The sequence below is a fragment of the Lithobates pipiens genome, unplaced genomic scaffold, assembly GCF_037356315.1.
Source record: "Lithobates pipiens isolate NorthernLeopardFrog02 unplaced genomic scaffold, aLitPip1_a1.2 Scaffold_25, whole genome shotgun sequence".
In the NCBI taxonomy this organism is placed as follows: Eukaryota; Metazoa; Chordata; class Amphibia; order Anura; family Ranidae; genus Lithobates; species Lithobates pipiens.
This window is the reverse complement of record NW_027507787.1, coordinates 210,549,150-210,575,199: the sequence shown is the minus strand read 5'-3', so window position 1 is coordinate 210,575,199 and position 26,050 is coordinate 210,549,150. Positions and strand designations below refer to the sequence as shown.

Here is a 26,050-nt window from a genome sequence, read left to right as displayed (position 1 = left end):
ACTTCGATCTGCAGATGAAGTCAGTTTAAAGCAACCTGTCAAGGGGGAAAAAAAAAGTGTGTTTTTTTAACCCCTTATTAACTCTTAATTTACTCTAATCAGCCTTAATTCCTTATTCTCCTCCATTCAATTATTATTTTCCTGCTGATTTTTATTTTTTTTATCATTTTATTAACTATTAATAATCAAAAAATGTTGTTTGTTTGCTTTGTTAAATAATATTTTTACACGTTTCCTACGAACAAAAGCGCAAAAAATAAATAAAAATAAATAAATTATCTCATTTGTAAATAACTTTTAAATAACTATTCAATGCTCTGCTGACAGCTGAAGTATAAACAAAACAGTTGCGATATAGGTAATTGGTATCGGTGAGTACTGAAAAAAAGTAATCGGTACTCGTTGTAAAAATAAATGGTATTGGCGCATCCCTAGTGGCTGCCATTGTTCTACTGAAAATGCTAATTGCCTGGCTGTCATATTGATTCAGCGGCTTCAGAGCTGACTAGGAACCAGTCTGGTTCCCCCAATCAGCATACTTGTTGCAGGTCAGTAACTCAGTAAGTATTACAGCCAGGGAACTAGCATTTTAAAAGCAAATCAGGAATGGCAGCATTCTTGTTCTTTTTGTTACAATTTTCCATTTGTAAATAAAAGTTGTTTGTCTGTCTCTGGCTGTAGAACTTTCTGACCTAGAACTCACAGAACAGAATAAATAGAGTGAAGTCAGAGCTCCTGATCTCATCAGAAAGCATTAAAACCATTAAATGAGTATGACAGCCGGGCAATTTGCATTTTTAGAAGAAAAAAAAAATCAGCAATGGCAGACACCAAATTCCCGCAGTGCAAGCTTTCTTCAGTTGTTGGTGTGGATAAGCAGCCTCATGCCTGGAGGTGATCATCTTTTTATAACTATAAACAGCAGAATGTTAAACTATCTGAAGCTATTATTTGATGTATACCTTTATATTTAATGAAACATATACGTTTTAATATTTTGTACTTATTTAGTTCGTTTGTATTTCTATACAGTGTTACGCATTTCCTGACTGATTCATATATCCCCTGATGAAGCTATTAGGCGAAACATGTCGGGCCAATATATACGAATATGAAGCTTCTGTTTAAGATGAACAGTCATTCTCCATATGACCACCTTCATCATGAAATGTAGAATACTCTTGAATGAATTGGCCCTGTTTGCTTTGAACTTGATTCTCATTAAACATATATACTTTTTTTTAAAATAAATGGTTTCCCTTATTATCTGTAAGTACCGCGACAATACCCCTCCCTTTCTTTCCCATTTCACATATTTGACTATTTGGGATGAGGTGCCAAATACTTGGGTGTTCTACCTTGAGCCGGACAAATTCAATATAAAATGTTAAACTAAATCTAAAGCCAAACCTTTTTTCTATGCTTTGGTTAGAGTAGGGAAGGGTTAGCAACCCTGGGAGATTTTTATTGCTCAAAGCAGGACAGCGTCACACCAAATGGAAAAATTGTCCAAAATACTTTACGGATTATCAGGAAGACCCCCTAAAACAGCCAACGCGTTTCACAGCCCCTGAAACAGGAAGTGAAAGAAACTATCCACAGTGGGAAGTAGAGCAAAAAAAAATATCAAGCCTGGTAGGAGTTTAACCCTTTTCTACTCTATCCAAACACAAAGAAAAAAGTTTTGGCTTTAAACATACTTTAAAGCACAGTCCCTTATATCTCATACATCTGCCTCATTATCTGGCGCTGATGTCTGTACATAAAAATACAATTTACTGATGTAGCGACATAGACTACCAGCAGAAAGCACTGTACCTTTCAGTATTCCTACACATCGCTTGTAATAATCAGTGTAACCAGTGACCTCATATTTGTGTGCCCAACAAAGTGAATTATGGGACTTATAGTTCTCCTTCAGAGAGTTGCTTTGCACCTATGTACCTTGGGACTACACATCCCAGGGATCTTTGCTGTAACATGAAGATTGCTGGGAGTAGCTATAAAAGGAGAAAATAAGCCCAAGTGGAGGTCTCTTTCTCCTGGGCCTGAGGCAGGATGGACATCTCTGTGCAACAGGGAGAGAGGTCACGGCCTGCCACGAAAAGTTTTACTTCCAACCCGAGACCTAAGGGGCCTAGCTCTGTTTTTTCGGAGCGATCTGGTTGTTGGTGAGAGGGCAAATTGCTCAACCTCTACCTATTCACTGCCACCATTACAGAGACCCTTTGCACTGACATCTTTACCCCAAGAACACTTTACTGCATTGCATGAACATTGTACTCACACGCCTTTAGATATTCACCACTAGGAATCTATTGTTTTGATCAAACCCAAACGGATTACAGTTAACGAGCTCCAACTAGCTAGCGAAGAACATCAGATCTGCAACGTGGAACTCTTTTGCCATTACTAATAGGAAGGCCTCTATACTGCTCTTTGTAGACCCGCTCCTTTCATTAGGATAGCATAGGCTGACCAGCTCACATCTTTACTAGTGTGGCCGGATAAGTAGTTAACCGAGACATCCACTAGAAGGTGACCTCTAATCAAAACGGGAGTACACATAAATATGTATATAATATTGTTGTAGCTGAATTATTGTTTTATTTCTTTAGGAGGAATTTGTTTGCTGAGTTGATGTATATAATATTGTTGTAGCTGAATCATTGTTTTGTTGCTTTGGGAGGAATTTGTTTGCTGAGTTGATGCTGTTATCTTGACTCAGCAGATGTATTACCTCTCTCTTTGAAGTAACTTTACCTTATTGGGTCCAAGTAAAGTATTACAGAAACTAATTCTACTGAGATGTTGGGTTTTTGCTATATAGCGCTACAAGGATGTCTGAACCTAAAGTGTCAGGTGGGTTGGAATGTTCACTTGTTCATGGTCGTGCAAATGAGCAGGTAATTCTCAGCAGGCCCCAAGGGGCAGTGCTACACTAAAATCATCATCGGTCATTAATTAAAGCGGAGTTCCACCCAAAAATGGAACTTCCGCTTATTAGCTTCAGTTTTTCACAGGTCCCCTTCCCCACTTTCGGAGATGGGGCCATGGCCTGATCTCCAGAAGTTTGGTCACCCTCCACCTTCCCCCACCGCTGGGCCAATTAGAAAGCACAGCGTGCATGCACAGTAGGGAACCAGCTGTGAAGTCAAAAGGCTTTTCTGCAGGGTTCCCTTACCAGGAATGGCGGCACCGACAGCACCTGGAAGTCGATCTGAAGATCGGCGACATTGCGGGCTCCCTGGACAGGTAAGTGCCCTAATTTGTAGCTGCTGACTTTTAATGTTTTTCACGCAGGCTGGACCTCCTCTTTAAGTTTACCTATAGACAAAGGATGGCACATACCATACTTATGGTTTCTTCCACTTGGTGGTTGTAAGTTCTCCCAATTCCAATATTATTATTAATATTTTAATATAAAAATATATATATAATATATATTTATTACAGGTACTTATATAACACCATCAATTTATGCGACACCTTACATATATATGTACATTCACATCAGTCCCTATAATCTAAGATCCCTAACTCACATTCATACATATATATACTAGGACCAATTTAGACCGGATCCCATTAATATATATAGATATAGCTCTCTCTCTCTCTCTATATATATATATATATATATATATATATATACACACATATAAACATATATATATTTATTAGGTACACCTGTTCAATTGCTTGGCAACACAAATTGCTAATCAGCCAATCCCATGGTAGCAACTCAATACATTTAGGCATCTAGATGTGGTGAAGACGATTTGCTGAAGTTCAAACAGAGCATCAGAATGGGGAAGAAAGGGGAAGAAAGGGGATTTAAGTGACTTTGAACGTGCCATGGTTGTTGGTGCCAGACGGGCTGGTCGGGGTATTTCAAAAACCGCAGATCTACTGGGATTTTCACACACAACCATCCCTAGGGTTTACAGAGAATGGTCCAAAAAAGAGAAAATATACAGGGAGTGGCAGTTGTATTGAGGAAAATGCCTTGCTGACGTCAGAGGAGAATGGGCAGACTGGTTTGAGATGATAGAAAAGCAACAGTAACTCTAATAACCACCCGTTACATCCAAGGTATGCAGAATGCCATCTCTGAACACAAAACACTTCGAACTTTGAAGCAGATGGGCTACAGCAGGAGAAGACCACACCGGGTCCAACTCCTGTCTGCTAGGAACAGGAAACGAGGGCTGCAATTTACTCAGGATCACCAAAATTGGACAATAGAAGATTGGAAAAACATTGCCTGGTCTGATGAGTCTTCATTTCTCAACATGAAGGCATGGATCCATCCTGCCTTGTATCAATGCTTCAGGATGGTGGTGGTGTAATGGTGTGGGGGATGCTTTCTTGGCACACTTTGGGCCCCTTAGAACCAATTGAGCACCGTTTAAATGCCATGGCCTGAGGATTGTTGCAGACCATGACCATCCCTTTATGACTACAGTGTCCCCATCTTCTGATGGCTCCTTCCAGCAGGATAATGCACCATGTCACAAAGCTCAAATCATCTCACCGCTGGTTTCTTGAACATGACAATGAGGTCACTGTACTCCAATGGCCTCCACAGTCACCAGATCTCATCCATTAGAGCACCTTTGGGATGTGGTGGAATGGGCAATTCGCATCATGGATGTGCAGCCAACAAATCTGCAGCAGTTGTGTGATGCCATCATGTCACTATGGACCAAAATCTCTGAGGAATGTTTCTAACACCTTGTTGAATCTATGCCACCAAGAATGAAGGCAAAAGGGGGTCCAACCTGGTACTAGCAAGGTGTACCTAATAAAAGGTCAGTAAATATATATATATATATATATATATATATATATATATATATAATTGTTTTCTAAAGCTCCACAAAAGAATACAGACTTACATTGTACTCCTCCCGGAAAAGCTTCCCATCGTCGGCTGATCTTATCCTGACTTCTTCCTCCAACTTATCCACTGGGATAGGAAAGTACGTCTTGCTAACAGTTGGGGAATTGCTGATTAACAACACCCTCTGCTGCTCTGTAGAGAAAAAAATAATAAAAAAACAACAATAAAAATATTATTCATATTATCATCCTTAATGGACCATAGCTAGTCTCCCAATTCCACTCTTGGCCATTATCTGCCAATAACATTGTCATTACTGATAACAACAAAGTGAAATCTTACAGATTATTTTGTTGGGACAAACAATATTTGCTTTTGGTGGTATTGTCTTTCAATGATTATTTTTAATTTCTATGCATTTTAAAAGTTTTTTTTAAGTTTTACTACAAAGTACACATTTCATTCAGTGAATTGCCCCATTTATTATGACAATAAATGTGTGCTCTTGGTATAAAGCACAATAATGTTTTTTCTTTTAGAAATGCCACAAAGCTCTTTTTTTTTCTTTTTTTTTAATTCTCTTAATTTTTTTTTACTATAATGGAAAGCAAAAAATTTTTAAAAATATAGCTGGTTATAGATTGAAGAAAGATGAGTTAATCAGTGCTAATTAGTCCTACCTAATTAGATCATCTGACGTCAAAGTGGAATAAACTTTATTATAAATACTAGAGAACCATTTTTATTTTTAAAGGCTCAAGGTAGAAGTTTAAATGTAAAAAAAAAAAAAAAAAAAAGTGATTATACATACATATATATATATATATATATATATATATATATATATATATATATATATATATATATATATATATATATATATATATACATACACACATATATACATATATATATATATATATATATATATATATATATATATATATATATATAGACACACACACAGATATATACTGTATGTATGTATGTATTATATATATATATATATATATACACATACATATACACACACACACACGCATATATATATATATCTAAATATATATATATATATTTTAAATAGATATGTACACATAATATATATATATATATACACACACACACATACACACATATATATATATATATATATATATATATATATATATATTTATTTATTTTTTTTATATATATTTGTACTTTTTTTAAATATATTAAATATTTTATAATATTTTACATTGTGTATATATAAAAACACACACACATATATATATACATACAGTATGCATGCAGTACCTGAGATGTGCACAACAAAAACATTTGTTTCGTTTCTGATTTATTCATTAAGTTAATCATTTAGTTTCGTCATATTAATTAAGTTAGAATGATTTGTTTTTTAATGAATTTCATATTTTTGGATTTATCTTGTATATTCAGATTTGTTTTGTATATTCGATGTTCTGAATCGTATTTCGGAAGCTATTTCTGAAGATTGGATATATTTTCATTTTAATGTGTTAATTGGTTATTATTTCGGGAGATTATTTATACACATTGTTTGGGTTGGATGAAGAATCTCTGAATTTGAACATCCCATTTCCAGGTGTTTTGTGGAATACAGAAAACGAATCTCATAGCGAGTATGAAACAGAATGTAATACACCATTTATTCATAGTTTATTATGATATGGGTTTTGTGGCACTTTAAATTCTCATATATTTAACACGTTAATATATTTCCATATATTTTAAAGCTGAACTTCTTTTCTTTTTTTTTTTCAATCAAATAATTTTTATTTATTTTTCACATTTTATAGCAAAAAAAAAAAAATTCACATATAACATTTTCGACACATAACCCCACCCAATATTAAAGCAACAACAAATACAAAAAAAACCCCCAAAAAAACAGCTCCTGTACTCTTCCATATTAGCGCTCTTCAAATCATATTTCAATCGTTACTCAAACCCTTCCTTCACATTATTTTACCCAGTGCATATATTTTTATATATTAATATATTATATTATTCTTATAGAATTATTTCCTTCCAAACTTCTATCTCATTATGAATTTTTCATATCCTCGTTAATATCCTCAACTGATTGCTCAAGCAGATTGGAGACGAACCACCAATGCCAGAGCTTCTCAATTTTTTTTTAAGACATCTCCGATGTTTATATGTCAGTTCCTCTCATTTTAGACTAAGATTAATTACTTTGATCTATTGATCTATCTATAAAACTGAACAAAAAAACATATATATTGAATATATTCCTCAATAGCCACAAATTATATAAATCTACTTTTTGTATACCAAATGCCTTTTGCAAACGAAGATATTATCTTGTAAAAGTAGAATTGACATCTCTGTGCTGCACATAGTTTCTGCAGAGAGCAAAGCTGTTAGAGGGGATGTAGCAGGCTCCACCCACTACCGGCTGCCTGTAGAAAACTACAGGAGGGGGAGGAGACAAGACCAATCATCCAGCACAAGGATGGAGAGCAGCAGTGACCGGTCTTTATTATGGGAAACTCCTGTGCACAGTTTGAATTCGGGGTTATGCATCTGGCTGGATGTCAAAGTAGGCGCAGCGGCTGTGTCCATGCAGCTGCTGCATCCTAATAGACATTTATAGGACTGTCTGCACAGGGATGCATGAAACTCCTGTGGGTAACAGTCGTATGCTGTAGTGTGCCCTGCGTGAACACTAAAGGATAAAAAAAAGGTGACAACAGTATTTTATGGGGGGAAAAAAAAAACATGACATGTGTTTAGTATACACAATTATTTAACCACTTCAGCCCCGGAAGATTTTACCCCCCTTAATGATCAGTCCAATTTTTTTGTGATACGGCACTGCGTTACTTTGACAATTGCGCGGTCATGCGATGCTGTACCTGAATAAAATGTATGTATTTTTTTTTCTCATAGAGCTTTCTTTTGGTGGTATTTGATCACCTCTGCGGTTTTTATTTTTTTGTGCTCTAAAACAAAAAAAAAAAAAAAAAAAGACAATTTTGAAAAAAAACTTTCTGCTATAAAACCTATCCAATAAAAAAAAAAAAAAAAAAAATAAGTTCTTCATCAATTTAGGCCAATATGTTTTTCTGCTACATATTGTTGGTCAAAAAAAATCCCAATAAGCGTATATTGATGGGTTTGCGCAAAAGTTATCTCGTCTACAAAATGGGGGATATTTTCATGGGAATTTTCTTCCTTCCTATTTTACTAGTAATGGCGGTGATCAGTGATTTAGCTGGACTGCGACATTGCGGGACACAGATCGGACACTTAACTGACACTTTTTTGGGAACCAGTGACTATTACAGTGATCAGTGCTAAAAATATGCAGTGTTACTGTACTAATGACACTGGCAGGGAAGGGGGTAATATCAGGGGCGATCAAGGGGTTAAATGTGTGCCTAGCTGGCGTTTTCTAACTTTGTGGGGGATGCTCTGACTCAATGAAGACAGAGATGCTTATCAGGAACACCAATATCCATCTTCTCCCCTGTCAGAATGGCGATCTGCCTTGTGTACATAGGCAGATCTCCGTTCTGCCTCTCTGGGGAACGATCGCAGGTGGCTGGCTATCATGGGGTTAGTCGGACCCGCTGATTGGCATCCTTTGTGTCCAATCAGGGTGTGTTCGCGCCTCTGGCGCTGTGCACTCACCCCCCAGTATCTATTGCACAAAATGACGTACAGGTACGTGATTTCGCACAATAGAGTCAACCTGCCGCAGTAAATCTGCAGTGGGCAAGTGGTTAATAAACTAAATGCCATCCATTAGGGGTTTAGATCTACTTTAAAAGCACAGCAACGCACAATATGGCGCTCACTCGGGGCACATCATATGACCGCACTCAGGAGGGACAATTGCAGATCTCCCATACTGTATGCATACTGAATAATGCAGAAATATAACCTAGCCGTCCGCTCATTAATATATAACTAGAGCGATTTGCATGAAGATAACTAGAGGCAGATAACAGTAATTCCCAGAGGTTCAGCTTTTAAAACCAAGCAACAATGCCCTAATTGAAACTAGCCCCGAAGCAGAAAACAAAAACGGGGGCCTCAGATGCACGCTAAAGCGGATCTTCAGTCATTTCTTTCATCTTTCCATCTATTAAATCATCTGCCCTCGTTGTTTTAACTTTGGATAGTAAAATACTTTTTCTGACAGTAAATACCTTATACAGACCACTTCCAGTTTCTTGTCTGGTCATTAGCCTAGGCCAGTGATTCTCGACCAGGGTTCCGTGGGACTCTAGGGTTCCTCCATAGGTTGCTAGAGGTTCCTTCAGCATTGGCCAAATTCTGCCTCTCAGATAAGTTCCCACTGACACCATTGATCTTTTTAGCTATCTGTAAGAAGGTAATTCTTCCCAATGACCACAAGTGTAAGGACCATTCTTCCCACTGACCATCACACTAATGTATCATGAGTTGTAGATTTTTCATTTTTATCAGGGGTTCCCCGAGACTGGAGAATGATTTCAAGGGTTCCTCTGTGTTGAAAAGGTTGAGAAAGGCTGATCTAGGCTAATGTGTGTACATTAATGAGGAAAAAAATTACTTAAATGACTTTAGCAAATGGCTGCAATATAACAAAGAGTGAAAAATTGAAAGGGGTCTGAATACTTTCTGTCCCCCACTGTATAGTAGCTGCCAGTGTGAGAGGAGATCCAGCCGACACACAACCATATAGTCCAGTGATGGCAAACCTTGGCACCCCAGATGTTTTGGAACTACATTTCCCATGATGCTCAACTACACTGCAGAGTGCATGAGAATCATGGGAAATGTAGTTCCAAAACATCTGGGGTGCCAGGGTTCGCCATCACTGATATAGTCCATAGTGCCAGAACTTAGAACAGAACAATGTCTGGTAGACACTGGATCGCACACCTAGGAGGATACAGGCGGGTACAACTCATATGTCATGTCCTAATGGGAAGAATTATAACAATCTCCCAATGGCTGCTGGAGCATTTCAACCTTGAGATGCATACCGGGAAGACAGCCAACCTGTTCAGGGCCCCAAATTTCTATCCAAGCATCGCTGTGACACCCTAGGCCCAGGATCTCCAAACTACGGCCCTCCAGCTGTTTTGGGGAACTACATGTCCCATGAGGCATTGTAAAACTCTGACATTCACAGACATGACTAGGCATTATGGGAATTGTAGTTCCCGAACAACTGGAAGGCCGTAGTTTGGAGAGCCCTGCCCTAGACCACCCCTCTGCCTTCCTTCAAATATAAAAAGTCTAATGCCGCGTACACACGATCGGAATTCCGGACAGAAAAAGACAGATGAGAGCCTTTTCCCCCCGGAAAATGCGACCGTGTGTATGCTCCATCAGAATTTAGCTGTCCGAATTTCAGCCAGCAAAAAATTGATAGCATGTTCTCAATTTTCCAGATGGAAAAACTTTCTATCGGAAATTCCGATCGTGTGTATGCAATTCCGACACGCCAAAACTCACGCATGCTCAGATTCAATTACAAGATGGAAGCTATTGGCTACTAGGTATTGAACTTCCTTTTTCTAGTCCCGTCGTACTAGTTGTACGTCACTGCGTTTTTGGCGGTCGGAATTTGGTGTGACCGTCTGTACGCAAGACAGTTTGAGTGGAATTCCATCGGAAAATCCATCAGAGCTTTTTCCGATGAGAATTCCGATCGCGGGTACGTGGCATAATGCATTCCATTCAGTTTCAAATCTGCTTCTAAGTTTGAATGTGTTTGGCAAAACTAGGAGCAGAAGGAGCATTAAGGTGGGACTTTAATCCCTCAATCAGCATTTACTTATTTTAATACCTTTAAACTATTATTATTTTTTTTTATTTTTAACAATTCTTCAGTTACTTCCTTGTTTTTGGCCTAGGTCAAAATGTTCATCCCAGGAGTCTTCAAAAAGGGGAGGAGGGGCTTTTTCAGCTAAGTGCTCCCTCCCCTGCCAGTGTTTCGTCAGATTAGGCGACCAGTCAGATTTTGTAACGGAAGTGACTTTCCGTAGCCACCATCTTGCTACACCCCACAGTCGTCCACACTAAGGATACAGTGAGAAGGTGGAAAGCGGACATTTTGTTGCACCCACCGAAGTCTTGCATAGCACAGTTATTTTTAAACTGAGTTTATATAGTGAAATACAGTATTTAAACTTCCGTCGGACTGTTTTGATGTTGATTTTTCAAAGCAGCGGTGTTCTGTCAGATTAACAAACCTGTGAGATCAGCTGCTTTTAAAATTCAACATCGAAACAAACAGATGGATTTTTAAATACTGCTTTTCACTATATAAGCTCTGTTTACTGTTAAAAATAAATGCAAGACTCCGGTGGGTGTAACAAGATCTCCGCTTGCTGCCTTCTCACTGTATCCTTACTGTGGACGAGTACAGGGTGTAGCAAGATGGCGGTGACAGAACATCACTTCCGTTACAAAATCTGATGAAACACCTGCATGTCTGAGCTAAAGGCAGATGGATTCCCATAAGTAAATGTCAGTCAAATCCTGTGAAAAGAAAGCAGGGGTGGTGTGCTTGAAAGGATGCAAACAGCCTGGCTCAGGATCAAGCATACAAGAGTGCACCCATAGGAATCTAGGGGGAGGAGGCAGGAGTGCCGGCAAGGGACCCCAGAAGAGGAGTATCAGGGCTACTGTGTGCAAAACCATTGTACAGAGCAGGTAAGTATGGTATGTTTATTCTTTTATTGAAAAAATATTAATTATTATTATTAAAGTGGTGTTGCCCCCCAAAAAATAAAACTACTTAAAATTCTTAAAAAAAATCAAAAAAAAATAATTGGCAAAAAAAATTTTTTTTACTCACCTCTAAATACCGGTTGCTAGGGGGTCCCTCGTAGTCTGCCTTCTTCATTGCCCGGGCTGGTGACATCACTTCCCCTCGCGCCGCACATTCACCTGGGACCTGTCACAGGTGACTGTACGGCGTATCACGGCGCCCTGCGCCACTCGCGCATGCGCAGTGGGTGCCCGGCTGTGAAGCCACAGCCGGGTGCCCACAGTATGCATGACGGCGCCACGAGCGGAGCGGGGAGCAAGGGGGGGGGGCTTCGTTCCCCCGCATCGCTGGACCCTGGGGCAGGTAAGTGTCCGATTATTAAAAGCCAGCAGCTGCAGTATTTGTAGCTGCTGACTTTTAATTTTTTTTTTTTTAGGGGGTACCCCACTTTAATCATGATTTATATATATATATATATATATATATATATATATTTTTTTTATATATAATAATTTATAAATATATTTTATATAGTATATTATATATATTTATATATTGTGATGAACCCCTGTCCTTTAACAGGTCTCAGTACGCCGTCTATGCTTTCTCTGTCCAGAACCAGCACTATCCAAGACCCTTTAGCCCACCCAGTCACCAAACACCAGTCTTGGAGTGGCAAACAACAAACTCTTACTATCACACATGGACACAACATATAAAGATACTCAGACTCTCCCCCCCCACCCTTGGAAAAGAGGGCAGGTTAAACTGTCCAATGACAACAGACACGCAGGTCAGGTGTGTTCAACTTCTCATCAGTAAACAGTCTTATCATGGGGGCTGCTGGAGGAATCCGCCCTCCCTCCATAGAGATAAACATCCAATAATATCCAAGGCAGACAGACAAAATAGAATATTGGAATACAGCCACACCCCAAACGATCACAGCAAAGACTCCACAACAAAATGAGACAAAATACAATACATACATATATAGAAGATTGAGTCCGATTAGTACAGATCAGACTGGATTTCTTATTCACCTCGCAAAGAGTATTGTTCCCTTAAAATCCAGGGCCTATAATCAGTCAAGAGGCCAGCATTCAGTCCTCTCCAAAAGCCCCCGTCACACACACACACACATATATTATATATATATATATATATATATATATATATAGATATATATATTATATAATAATTTATAAATAGTTTATATATAATAATTTATATTAATATTATATATATATATATATATATATATATATATATATATATATATATATATATATATATATATAGTGACGAACCCCTGTCCTCTAACAGGTCTCAGTACGCCGTCTAAGCTTCCTCTGTCAAGAACCAGCAATATCCAAGACCCTTTAGCCCACCCAGTCACCAAACACACACATACATACACACACACATAAATATATCTCATTAATTATAGAATATAATATATATTATATATTAATAGCTTTACAATAACTTTAAATTTGAATGAAATGGTGTTTTCGGTCTGTGGTGCTTGATTACAGTTTAATTCCAATTTAACCAGCACAGACTTTACAAATTGCACTCGCAGTGACCCCATCAGGTGCTCTCTGGAATCTTGCTGCAGGGGAATTACAGGGAACTCAGATTACGGTAAACCAAGAAAACTTTACCACAGTTGCATTGATTGCTGGATTTATAATAGTAGCTCACAGATTGCTGCCTAGGTACAGTATGTCAAAGCGCTGGTCTAACATAAACTGTAGTCTATACAGGGCACTTGTGTTCAGTGCCAGGTGGCCGTGTCCCTCCATTCATTAGGAATTAGAAGAATGTTTTACGGGTTTAGTCATTAAAATGCAGAAGCAGCCTTGTTTAAATTCCACACTGAATTCCTTTAGGATAAAAGGAGACAACACAAGTGCTGACATGGTCCTCAGAATCCAACACAAGATGAGGACAAGTGAATACTCTTTTTTTAAACTATATTGGGTCTATCGGTGAAGGTTCCCGTTTATCCAGGTCATGGCCTGTACAACTTCAAAAGGTTTCCGCACTTTTCTGTACAGAGAGTAAAATAAGTATTGAACACGTCACCATTTTTCTAGGTAAATATATTTCTAAAGCTGCTATTGACATGAAATTTTCTCCACATGTCGGTAACAGCCCATGCAATCCATACATATAGAAACCAAAACACAAGTCCTGAAATTAAGTTATGTGTAATAAAAAGGAATATCACATGGAAAAAGTATTAAACACGCTGACTGAAATTTATTTAATACTTGGTACAAAATCCTTTGTTGCTAATGACAGCTTCCAGATGCCTCCTGTATGGAGAAACAAGTCGCATGCGTTGCTCAGGTGTGATTTCATCTCATTCTTCCTCTCAGTCTTCAAACCTTGAAGGTTTCCGTGGGCCTCTTCTATGAACTCTGATCTTTAGTTCTTTCCATAGATTTTCTATTAGATTTAAGCCAGGTGATTGGTTGGGCCATTCTAGTAGCTTTATTTTCCTTTCTTTGAAACCAATTGGGAGTTTCCTTGGCTTCGTGTTTGGGATCTTTGTCTTGCTGAAACATTCACCCTCGTTTCATCTTCATCATCCTGGTAGATGCCAGCAGATTTCTATCAAGAACGTCTTGGTACATTTTTCCATTCATCCTTCCTTCAATGGTATGAAGTTTGCCAGTACCGTAAGCTGAAAAACAGCCCCACACCACGATGTTCCCACCTCCAAACTTCACTGTTGGTATGGGGGGTGTTTTTGGGGTGATGTGCTATTTGACCTCCAAACATGGTGTGTATTATGGCATCCAAAGAGCTCAATTTTGGTCTCAACTGACCAGATTATATTCTCCCAGTATTTCACAGGATTGTCTAAATGTTGTGCAGAGTTTCTACATGCTATTTCTTCAGCAATGGAGTCTTGCGTGGTGAGCTGCATACAGACCATAGAGGTTGGGTGCATTACTTATTGTTTTCTTTGAAACAATTCTACCTTCTAAATCCAGGTCTTTCTGAAGCTCTCCACAAGTGTTCATTGGCTCTTGGACAACTCTGATAATTCTTTTCTCTCCTCTGTCAGAAATCTTGTGAGGAGCACCTGGTCGTGGCCGGTTTATGGAGAAATTATGTTCTTTCCACTTCTGGATTATGGCCCCAACAGTGCTCACTGGAACATTCGCAAGTTTAGAAATTCTTCAGTAACAAATGCTATCAGAATGTTTTGCAAAAAATAAGGTTGCAAAGGTCTTGAGAGAGCGCTTTGCTTTTACCCATCATGAGATGTTTATTTTGTGACACCTTGGTAATGAGACACCTTTTTATAGGCCATCAGTTGAGACTGAACCAGCTCATATTAAATTGCACTGACAAGGGGCAGGATTGCTTTCCAATTACTGATAGATTTCAGCTGGTATCTTGGCTTTCCATGACCTTTTGCACCTCCCTTTTTTTGTGTGTTTAATACTTGTACCCTGTGTTATTCCATTTTATTACACAGAACCTCATTTATTTGTTTTGGTTTCTTTTTATGTATGGATTGCGTGGGTTGTTACCGACAGTGCAGTCCCAATGCATAGACAAGGCAATTTGCTTTATGTCCGTCACGCTACATTGCACAGAAATATGCCCCAGTGTATAAAGATGGATGAAATGTCATTTTGGAACATCATTTCATTAAAGTTGAAAAAAAAAAAAAAAACTGAAAACGCCATTTAATTCTTTTTTTTTTTTCAAAGCTAATTCACCCATCCATTGATGTCATGCTTTATTTTGATGAGATCACTGAAACTGACAGCATTTCTTGTCGCAGCCATCTTGAGTAAGGGCAGATGATTAATGTAGCATGGAATCCATTTGCCCTTAGCTCAGGCATGCAGACAGGAGGGTGCGCTTAGCTGAGAAAGCCTCTCCTCCCCTCCTGGGACGTATGATATAATTTGCCTAGGCCTGGAAACCAGGAAGTAACTAAAGGAATGTAAAAAAAAAAAAAAAGAAAAGAAAGTTTAAAAAAAGTAAATAATAAATCTTCCTATCTATTTACTAAGGCCAGCAGCATAAGCAGACGGTTTAGTTTTGCTTCATTTTTTGCCTAAATAATACCATGAACATGTATATTCTGTCTTCAATTCCCTCTGAAAAATTGCAGTACACTTCCTGTGCTTAGCCATCCTGTATATCAAAACTGCAGCCTCAGATTGCTAATCTCACCACTGAGCTCCTCACTGGAGAGGAATCTGCACCACATGCATCTCCCTGCTTCTGTGTCATGCATTCTGTGGATTTGTTCTTTATGAACCTCTTCTGCTGCTTCTTGAACATTTGCTGACCAGTTTTCAGATCACCATCCAGGAAGCAAAACTCTGCCTCTGCCAACATGGCCACTTTCATATAGAGACACAGAACTAGGAATGGGGAACATTTCAGCTGCAGAGAGACCACAGGCAATAATGATGACTAGTCCTTCACCCTCTGCCTGCTTTTTGGGCACAGCTTATGGTAAGAGTCCAGGGCTTACTACGCATGCACCAATGGTGCGTTGCCGCAAGAAGAAATCCGTTTCAACTGAGAATGCGCCAAAGACACCTCAGTGTGCCAACCCGCACCTGCGCAGAAGACCTGATGGAAAAGGGAAGGAAAATGCCCAGGAGGCGCACAGGAAGTGACCTCAACCTGATGCAAAAGGCGGGAAAATGTCCAGGAGGTGCACAGGAAGTGACCTCAACCTGATGGAAAAAGGGCGGGAAAATGCCCAGGAGGCGCACAGGAAGTGACCTCAACCTGATGCAAAAGGCGGGAAAATGTCCAGGAGGTGCACAGGAAGTGACCTCAACCTGATGGAAAAAGGGCAGGAAAATGCCCAGGAGGCGCACAGGAAGTGACCTCAAACTTCCCTATATAAGCCCAGTGCAGACTGCCAAATTGCTGGATAATCTTCAGCCCCCCCCCCCCCCCCCCCCCCCTTGTTCCTGTGCTAATGTGTGATCTGTCTGAACTTGTTGTGACCTGGAAACCAATTTGACTACTCTTGATTGCTGCTTGCCATTGACCTCAAATTTGTACCTTGACCATTCTACTTCTGTGCCCCTTTTGTATTTAGCTGCCAGTTTGGAACTGACCCCGGCTTGGATCTAGACCATTCTTCTTCCGATTGACCCTTTTATACTTCGTTGCCAAACTGGACTTGACCTCGGATCTCAGACTAAGGATTGCATGGTGCTCCGTACCCCTTGCACCCATGCCACTCCGTGTCCACCAAGTCTCTGTCTCCATCTCCAGAGGCTTCAAGGACCTGAGGTGCAAGGTAGGCCTCCCCGCTACTTTGGTCTCACCTCAGGTACATGGCCCTCATGACACTTTTAGAGTAGAAGTCATCTTAACCTCTAGAGATCCGCGCTATAGCTGAATGACGGCTACAGCGCGGACCTGCTTTGCCGGGACGACGTCTATTGACGTCATCCTATACACGAGCGGCCTGCGCGCCCCCTGAGGGGCGCACGCGGCGCGCTCTGTGATCGGCGAGTCTATGAGACTCGCCTGATCACGGATCCGAGCAAGGGGTCGATCCTGACCCCTTACCACGTGATCAGCTGTCAGCCAATGATAGCTGATCATGTGACAAAACAGAGCCGGTAATCGGCTATTTTTCCTCCTCGCGCTGACAGTGTGAGGAGAAAAAAAAAACGATCACCGGCGGCCGTGATCGGGACATCAGTCCCGATCACGGCCAGATCATCAGTGCCCACCTGCCCCCTACCAGTGCCACCTAAGTAGGGGACAAAGTGAAACATTAGTGCCACCCATTAGTGCCCACAGTGCCACCCATCAGTGCCCACAGTGCCACCCATCAGTGCCCACAGTGCCACCTATCAGTGCCCACAATCTGCCGCAAAAACAGTGCTGCACCTCAGTGCCACATATCCGTGCTCATCAGTGTCATCTACCAGTGCCCATCAGTGCCCAGCAGTGCCGCCCATCAGTGCCCAGCAGTGCTGCCCATCAGTCCCATCTATCAGTGGTACCCATCAGTGCCCATCCGTGCCACCCATCCGTGCCATCTTCTGTGCCCATCTTTGCCCATCAGTGCCGCCTTATCTGTGCCCATCAGTACTGCCTTATTTGTGCCCATCGGTGCCACCTTATCTGTGCCTATTAGTGCCACCTTAACAGTGCCCAATAGTGCAGCCTATCAGTGCCCACCAGCGCCGCTTCATCAGCGCATTTCAATGAAGGAGAAAAATGACCTGTTTGCAAAATTTTATAACAAACTATTAAACATGATTTTTAATTTTTTTTATTTTGAATTTCATTTGGGTACGGTGTTGTATGACCGCGCAATTGTCATTCAAAGTGCATCAGCGCTGAAAGCTGAAAATTGGTCTGGGCAGGAGGGGGGTTTAATTGCCCAGTAAGCAAGTGGTTAAAGGGAGAAATAGCACTGTCATCACTTTATGTTCTGCACTGTAAAAGTAGTTGGTACATTATGCACAAAGCATAATGCTGACCACAAATAGGCAAATCATTTCTTTAGTGAAATGGTGTGCTCCAAGCAGTCTTTGCCTAAAGTGGACCTTTAGGTAACTTTGCAAGTCTATAAAATATAAAATCTTATACACAGCAACACGTCCCGATATTTATTTGCTACAAAGGGCTTACATCAAGTTGTCTTTAACGCTTTTCATCTGGGTCATGCCATACCTGGCCATAATGTGTTAGCACTAGAGTTCGCACCAGAACTCCCAAACATGTAAAAAGTTCAGAGGTGAGCCACGAACTCTATTAAAGTCTATGGGACTTGAACTTGAAAAATCAAAAGTCCCCATTTTGAAGGATTATATGCAAGTTACTGCCCTGGGGAACATCTAATAATGCAAAACATAAAAAAAAAAAAAGTGTTTTCACAGGAGCAATGAGTGAAACAATAAAAATGAAAAATTCCTTTAAATATCGTGCCTGGAGTTCCCCTTCGTCTGCCTGTAACGTTGTACATCTGTAGCATGTATAGAACCTGCTGCAGCAAAACTGACATTTATAAAGAAACTTAAATGACATTTGAAATTTGCAGCCAATACAATGCCATGGATGGGCACTGATGCCTAGCACCAGCGATCCCTAAAGACTGATAAACTAAGTGGGTAGATTTTTTTCCCCTTTTTTTAATTTTACAGAAATCGATCCCTGATGTGTCACAATATACAGCAAAAGTAATAAAAAAAATAAAAATGTTTACATTTTATCACTAAAAGCCATCGGTGACTTTGGCTAGGCTTAGATGATGCCATCAGTCTGCTGCAGGCAGAAGGAAGTATTTTCTCAGTCTCCTCTCCCAAATGACTGCATGTGCAGCTAGATTCAGTGTTGTGTATTTAGAGAAGTCTTAATAGATCAGTACTCTACACAGAATTGTCTATATTATAACTCCACAGCTGGTGTATTACACCCTTTACGGACCTCGATAAGACTGAAAAGAGAACAGATGAAATCATTATGTCTTTGTATTATGGTTTAGAAGTCATTATCATAAGCCTCTGAAAATGTTAATGTCTTCACTCAGAAAAGTAATTACAAAAACTGGATGCACCACATACAGATGGAGCTTCATTACCAAACCCAACACAGAGGAGACCAATTATTCTGTTCAAATGTCACATTCCTTCTTCCATCATCATGGTGAGCGATAGAATTCTAGGACTGCTGCTGAACCAGTTCCTGGAATCCCAGGACACATTATTCCCGATATTTACCTATGTACTCATTTCCTGATTATTATATACAAATCAGCACGGCAGAGTCACACAGTAATCTTCTACTGAAGGTATACTCAAATCAAAACTGAAACTTAGGCTCTACATTCACTACGTCGGATCTCCCACAGTACACAGAACATGGAAATACAATTATTTTAGTAAATATAAACATAGTCTTATGACTTTTATCAGTGTCTGGTTAAAGCCTGTAGGAGTTTTCACTCTCCTCTGACTGTCCTATAGGCTGCAGGACCCCTGACCCTTTTTCTGGACAGTGCTGATTGGCCCTGTGCTGATCACATGCACGCTCTAAAGAAAAAAAAATCTCTCTAGCAATACATACTAAACTAAGCATTCACAGAGTGCCCCCAAGGCTCTGTTGTATCAGAAGATGAATTGGGGACAGTGACACACACCACTGACCTACCTGACCCAACACTGTCCTACAGTGACCTACCTGACACACACTAGCCCACCTGACCTAACACTGACCCACCTGACCTAACACTGACCCACCTGACCTAACACTGACCCACCTGACCTAACACTAACCCACCTGACCACACTAACCTACCTGACCACACTAACCTACCTGACCACACTAACCTACCTGACCATTAAACTTCAGACTTCAGATGACCTCCTCCTGCAGCTCAGCTGTAGTGTGCAGTGTGCCTATCCCAGTCAGAGACAACAGGCAGCCAGAGCCAGGACAGGAGAGAAGAGATGCCCGCCCGAGCACTGAGCGGGGAGCTCATAGTGCTTGGCAGGGCCGCATTGCAATTTCAGCCTTCTGGAGCCTGCAGTGCCTATGATGGACGTCACACGTCCTGCGGTCCCGGCATTGGACCATTGTGACATCCATCATAGGCGATGCAGGCTCCAGAAGGCGGGACTTGTTATGTCACTCGGCCTAGCTCAGAGTCAAATCGGTCCCCCGCCTCGGGATCGGGGCTACTAATAGAATTGTGAATGCCTGAGACCTGGGACTTTTTGGGGGCCCACTCGGGGCTCCAGCCTGCCCCCCTCCCGACGCCACTGGCTGTATCGCTGATCTGTGTATTCTGACAGTCTCCCCGCTACCAAAATACAATAGCACAGTTGGAAGGATTTCCCCATTCATCTCATGTATGGATGGGAGCATTGGTTCAGTTTTTTTCATTCAACCCACAGGCTGTTTTTACAGCCAGTGCAGGTAAATTTAGGCAAGTCTAGCTGTGACCTATGCTTGTTTATTTTGATCTGGCTGGGGAGTGGTTCAGTGGTTCAGCAGGTGAATGACGAGCAATTTATCTCTCTGGCGCCTCTTCTGTTTCTGGAAAAGAGGCAGGGCAGAGGATTGGAGTGGCATGGAGTGCATTTAGGAGCCCTGACCAGTCCCCAATTAGAATTGGCAGGGGGCAGGTCTCCTACATATACACTCATGGTCAGCCTGCTGTGGGACAAGTTGTCAAGTGGAAGAACTGAGTAATGGAGTGTTAGGCTGTTGTGGCCTTTGAGGGAGCCCCCTTTCTGGGGGGGGGGGGGTGAGCTTGGGCCTGGAGCTTCGGAGCTGGGAAGGAACCCCTTCAAACTACACTATCTTGGGGTGCCCTGAACAGGAGGAGGAGGACAAAGGAGAGCACTGCCGGGAAAGTCATTCAGGAGGGATCCATTTTGGGGTCGGTGAGTGACAGGCACAGTGAGGAGATCTGGGAGAGACAGGAGTGGATGTGAAACCAGAGGGTGAAACTGTGATGTCGCTGGTGTTTGAGTCAAGTTGCTGCAGCCAGGAGAGTTGGCAGGACTTGCACAGGACAGACTGGGACTGGTAGTTCACCAAGATTCAGTTAGCACAAAAGTACTAAAAGTACATCGCTACTGGTTGCTAAACCAAAGGGGACCGGAGACCCCTGCCAGCAAATGGTGGGTATTGAGCAGTTGGGACTTATTCAGAGTGAGGCCGAACCATTTTGCGCAGTACAGAAAGTGGAGTTGACTTAAGCAGTGTGTTGGAGGAGTATGGAGCTTTAGAGCCTGCCAATATAGATCCAAAATCGTTTGTTCAATCTAACAAGATCAATTATCTGGGCATCCCATGTTTGTTTTTTCCCCATCCAAGTTGAATCCCCTCTATAAAAACTGCATTACTGTTCTATGAATATTCTGTCTGGGTTTCTGCCAGGTATGATGGTTTTCTCCCACAATCCAAAGTTGTGTCTGATAATTTATCTGCTTCCACCAAAACTTTCCATAGTGTGTTATGCATACCTCCCAACATTCTGAGATGGGAATGAGGCACACCTATTAGCAAAAGTATATAAACATACCCCCTGCCACACCCCCTTAAAGGAGAATTGTACAAAAAAAATTATTGGTTAAACCCAAAAGTACTTTTTTTTACCACTACCATTCCTTTATACTGGCCTTTGGAAATCAAAGATGTAGCAATTTAAAAACTGGATGAAAGGTTTAGCACTATAAAATACTTTTTGATAGATTAGTCCACCCAGGCCATGGCACAGAAATGGCACTTCTCAAAATATGGAACGACGCCCTTGAAGCAGCAGATGACGGAGAATCATGTCTCCTGGTACTGCTGGACCTCAGTGCAGCGTTCGACACAGTGGACCACAATACTCTTCTCATCCGCCTCAAAGAAGTAGCAGGAGTCACAGATTCAGATCTACCATGGTTCGCTTCCTTCTTAGGTAATCGTTCACAGACAGTGAAACTAGGAGCCTTCACCTCTGAAACTAGCGCAATTACTTCTGACGTCCCTCAAGGAACACCCTGGTCACCCGTGCTCTTCAACATCTACATCCGCCCACTCCTCAAAATCATCAGCAAATCGGACTTATGTTTTCACTCATACCCTGATGACACTCAACTCTACTTTCTGATCACTGGACAAAAAGACCAATGTCAGGAACTAGAAAAATGCCTCACATTGATGGATGACTGGATGACAACGAGCTCCCTCAAACTCAATGGATCCAAAACAGAGTTTCTCCTCCTCAACACAAACCGAAATACAAAAACTAAGACCCCATGGACACCACCCACCATCCTTGGACAGACCATCACCCCAAGCACTAAAGCCAAAAGTCTCGGAGTCATCTTCGATGCCGATGGATGCACAAATAGGATCAGTAGTCAGCGGATCTCACCCTCTTCTCTGCCTGCTACATAGACTCATCCCCTTCATTCGAGAAGAGGAGAAAGTGGTAGTAGTTGGAACAATGATCAATTCCCGACTCGACTACGCAAACTCCCTCTACATAGGACTACCTAAATACCAGATTGCACACCTATAAGTCGTCCAAAACACAGCAGCAAGACTAGTCACAGGAAAAAAACCCTGGGAATCCATCTCCCCATCCCTGAGGACCATACCGTAAAGGATTCGATCACATTCAAGACCCTCTGCCTCACCCACAAATGCACAAAAGGAAACACTCTTCAATATCTATGCGAGAGAATAAAAACACTACACACCCAATCACAGCCTCCGATCAACTAACCAAAACCTCCTCCTCAAGTCCCGCTACAAATCAAAGGGAGAGCGAAGATTCGCAGTCCGAGGACCACAGCTATGCAACACTCTACCCACTAACATCTGCATGGAAGGAAACCATTGGGCCTTCAGAAAAAAAACTCAAGACCTACCTCTTCTAAAAAGCAGGACAACACAGGATGGATCAAGCGCCTTGAGGCGATTCAGTTCGCATTTGTCACGCTATACAAGTCATTCATTCAAATTAGTGCATTTTATATACAACTATATAGATCAGACCAAAATGAGAGACAAATGAGGAGGAATGAGGGACAGAGGCACTTTGGTCCAAATCAGGGACAGTCTCTTGAAATCAGGGACAGTTGGGAGTCAACTGCTAAAGGATCAGCACTATGTCGTAAACAACTTCAAGGCAGGGACCACTAGAACGGTTCACTGTTCTTTGTACATGGTAAATGACACTATATAAATAAAACTAAATATAGTCTGTAGTTGGGACATTATTCTATACATCCTGTAGCTACGGGTTACAAACCACCTGCAAATAAATCCGATAGAAATGTCACGCTTTATTTATAGAATATCTACCACACATCACCTCCGCTTCTAGACTTGTTCACTTATTGTAGAAGGTTTACCAGTTATACACTTTAGTTTACAATAAATTTGAGCAATGGTGATTACAATAAATATTCAGATTCCAGTCTGCTGCTTGTTTCTGACTTAATTTCTTATTAAAAAACACTATTTATTGTGTTGGCCATCAATTAATACAGAAAGTATGGAGCTTAACACCCCATGGCGCCGGCTCTTTAAGGGCTTTGGCATTCCAGGAGGCAGGGCGGGGTTTTGTGACCATGTGACTGCCCTGATTGGCTGTCATGGCAGTCACATGATCGGAAAACTCCAGACCGTAAGAAGCGATTGAGAGCTTTTTGTGAGCTGTCAGTTACTGTACCGGGAGCACACAAGGTGTGCGCTTTCGGCACAGCTATATCAGCGCTAATGCGCACAAATATGCGGCCCCTCTGCGCCAAAGCCCGGCTGCTGAAAGGTCGCATACAGTTGTGCTCATAAGTTTACATACCCTGGCAGAATTTATGATTTCTTGCCCATTTTTCAGAAAATATGAATGACAACACAAAAACGTTTTTTCACTCACGATTAGCATTTGGCTGAAGCCATTTAGTATCAATCAACTGCGTTTACTCTTTAGCAGTTTATATTTACTAAAATAAATGCATTTCCATGTTTTGTGTACTGTGGGAGACATATACAGATACATACACACAGATATAGTGAATGCAGGGTCCTGGGTTTAGTAACACTTTAAGTTATACCCTTTATGGGCTAACATGAGTTATTTAAAGCTTTTAGGATAACTCAGATTTCTACTTTAGGCTTAATAAACTTCCTCAAGACTTACAGCAATTGACAGTTCAAAAAGATGCAATAAGATGTCAAGTCTGAGGTGACAATAGTTATATTTCATTGCTTCCTTGAAATGTATAAAGCCTGATGAAGTTATCCCCAAAGCCTGCACCTTCAACAAATTAAAGCTGAACTCCAGCTTTTGTTACACTTTACATAGTTAGTTTGTGCCAAGCTGGCCCAAGCACACTGTTACATAGTAGGTGAGGTCGAAAAAAGACACAAGTCCATCAAGTCCAACCCATGTGTGTGATTATATGTCAGTATTACATTGTATATCCCTGTATGTTGTGGTCATTCAGGTGCTTATCTAATAGTTTCTTGAAACTATCAATGCTCCTCGATGAGAATTCCACATCCTTGCCGCTCTTACAGTAAAGAACCCTCTATGTAGTTTAAGGTTAAACCTCTTCTTTTCTTCTAATTTTAATGAGTGGCCACGTGTCTTGTTAAACTCCCTTCCACGGAAAAAAGTTTTATCCCTATTGTGGGGTCACCAGTATGGTATTTGTATATTGAAATGATATCCCCTCTCAAGCGTCTCTTCTCCAGAGAGAATAAGTGCAGTGCTCGCAACCGTTTCTCATAACTAATATCCTCCCATTCCCTTTATTAGCTCGGTTGCCCTTTTTTGTACTCGCTCCATTTCCAGTACATACTTCCTGAGGCCTGGTGCCCAGAACTGGACAGCATATTCCAGGTGCGGCCGGACCAGAGTCTTGCAGAGTGGAAGAATTATCGTTTTATCTCTGGAGTTGATCCCCTTTTTAATGCCAATATTCTGTTTGCTTTGTTACCAGCAGCTTGGCATTGCATGCTATTACTGAGCCTATCATCTACCAGGACCCCCAGGTCCTTTTCCATCCTAGATTCCCCCAGAGGTTCTCCCTCCAGTGTATAGATGTCCCTCACTAACATGTGAGACCTATGGATGTGCGGTATAAATTGTATGTAGATGTGGCTACCTAAAGCATACCACACTGTGTTCCAGGTGCGAGCCAAGACCTTTCTGTCTCATACCCGGAACACTCTAGAGTCTGTCTAAGCGGCACTCAGCCATTCATAGAAAAAGTATTCTAGCAATGAATACACAGCTTCCTTTGATAGGCGGAGGTTGTGAATTCATCAGCCTACCTCTCTGAGCCAATAAGTGGAAGCTTTGTATTCATTGCTAGAATACATTGCTTCCTCTGAATGGCTGTGATAGCCACTTCTCACAAGTTTTCCTGACACCAAGAGAAAAATGGTGACGGGGAGGGGTGTCCAGCAGATTGACAGCCTCAGCTCTGTTCCTGTGTGGTGTGTGTGTGTGTGTGTGTGTGTGTGTGTGTGCGGGGGGGAGGGGGGTGTCCCTTCCTTCCAATCAGCTCTCACAGCTTATCTTACGGAGCTCTGCAGAGTGTAAATTCAGCTCCCTGTCCCTTTTTTTCTGAACCCCCAGCCTTATAATTCAGCACCTTCAAAATATGTACAGCAAACTGCAGAAAAACAGATACAATTTATGTAGGAGGATTTATTTCATCTCTGTGTATCACCCGATGCTATTCATTTCACTGGGTACATGTAAGTATTTCTAACCACTAAGGTCTGGCTCACACCTATGCAGGTTGCAGTTTACATATTCCAGGTGCATTTAGTGTTTTTTTGATCCACTGAAGTCTATGGAAGCAAAAACCAGAAAAAGTCCCTGGCTCTTTCCATAAAATGCACAGATGTGAACATGACCCATAGGAAACCATAGAGATAAAGGGGACGGGAACCTGGTCCCCAACCAG

At 41.2% G+C, this 26,050-nt stretch overlaps 1 protein-coding gene across 1 annotated transcript in view; it reads right to left on the bottom strand.

The window, feature by feature from the left end:
* PTPRE (protein tyrosine phosphatase receptor type E) overlaps nucleotides 1-26,050 on the bottom strand; it is a gene marked incomplete in the record, with an annotated part of 298,322 nt that overhangs the window by 98,934 nt on the left and 173,338 nt on the right. Inside the window, 1 exon segment of the mRNA XM_077455513.1 lies at nucleotides 4,902-5,038. Coding sequence (XP_077311639.1) covers nucleotides 4,902-5,038 — 137 coding nt within the window.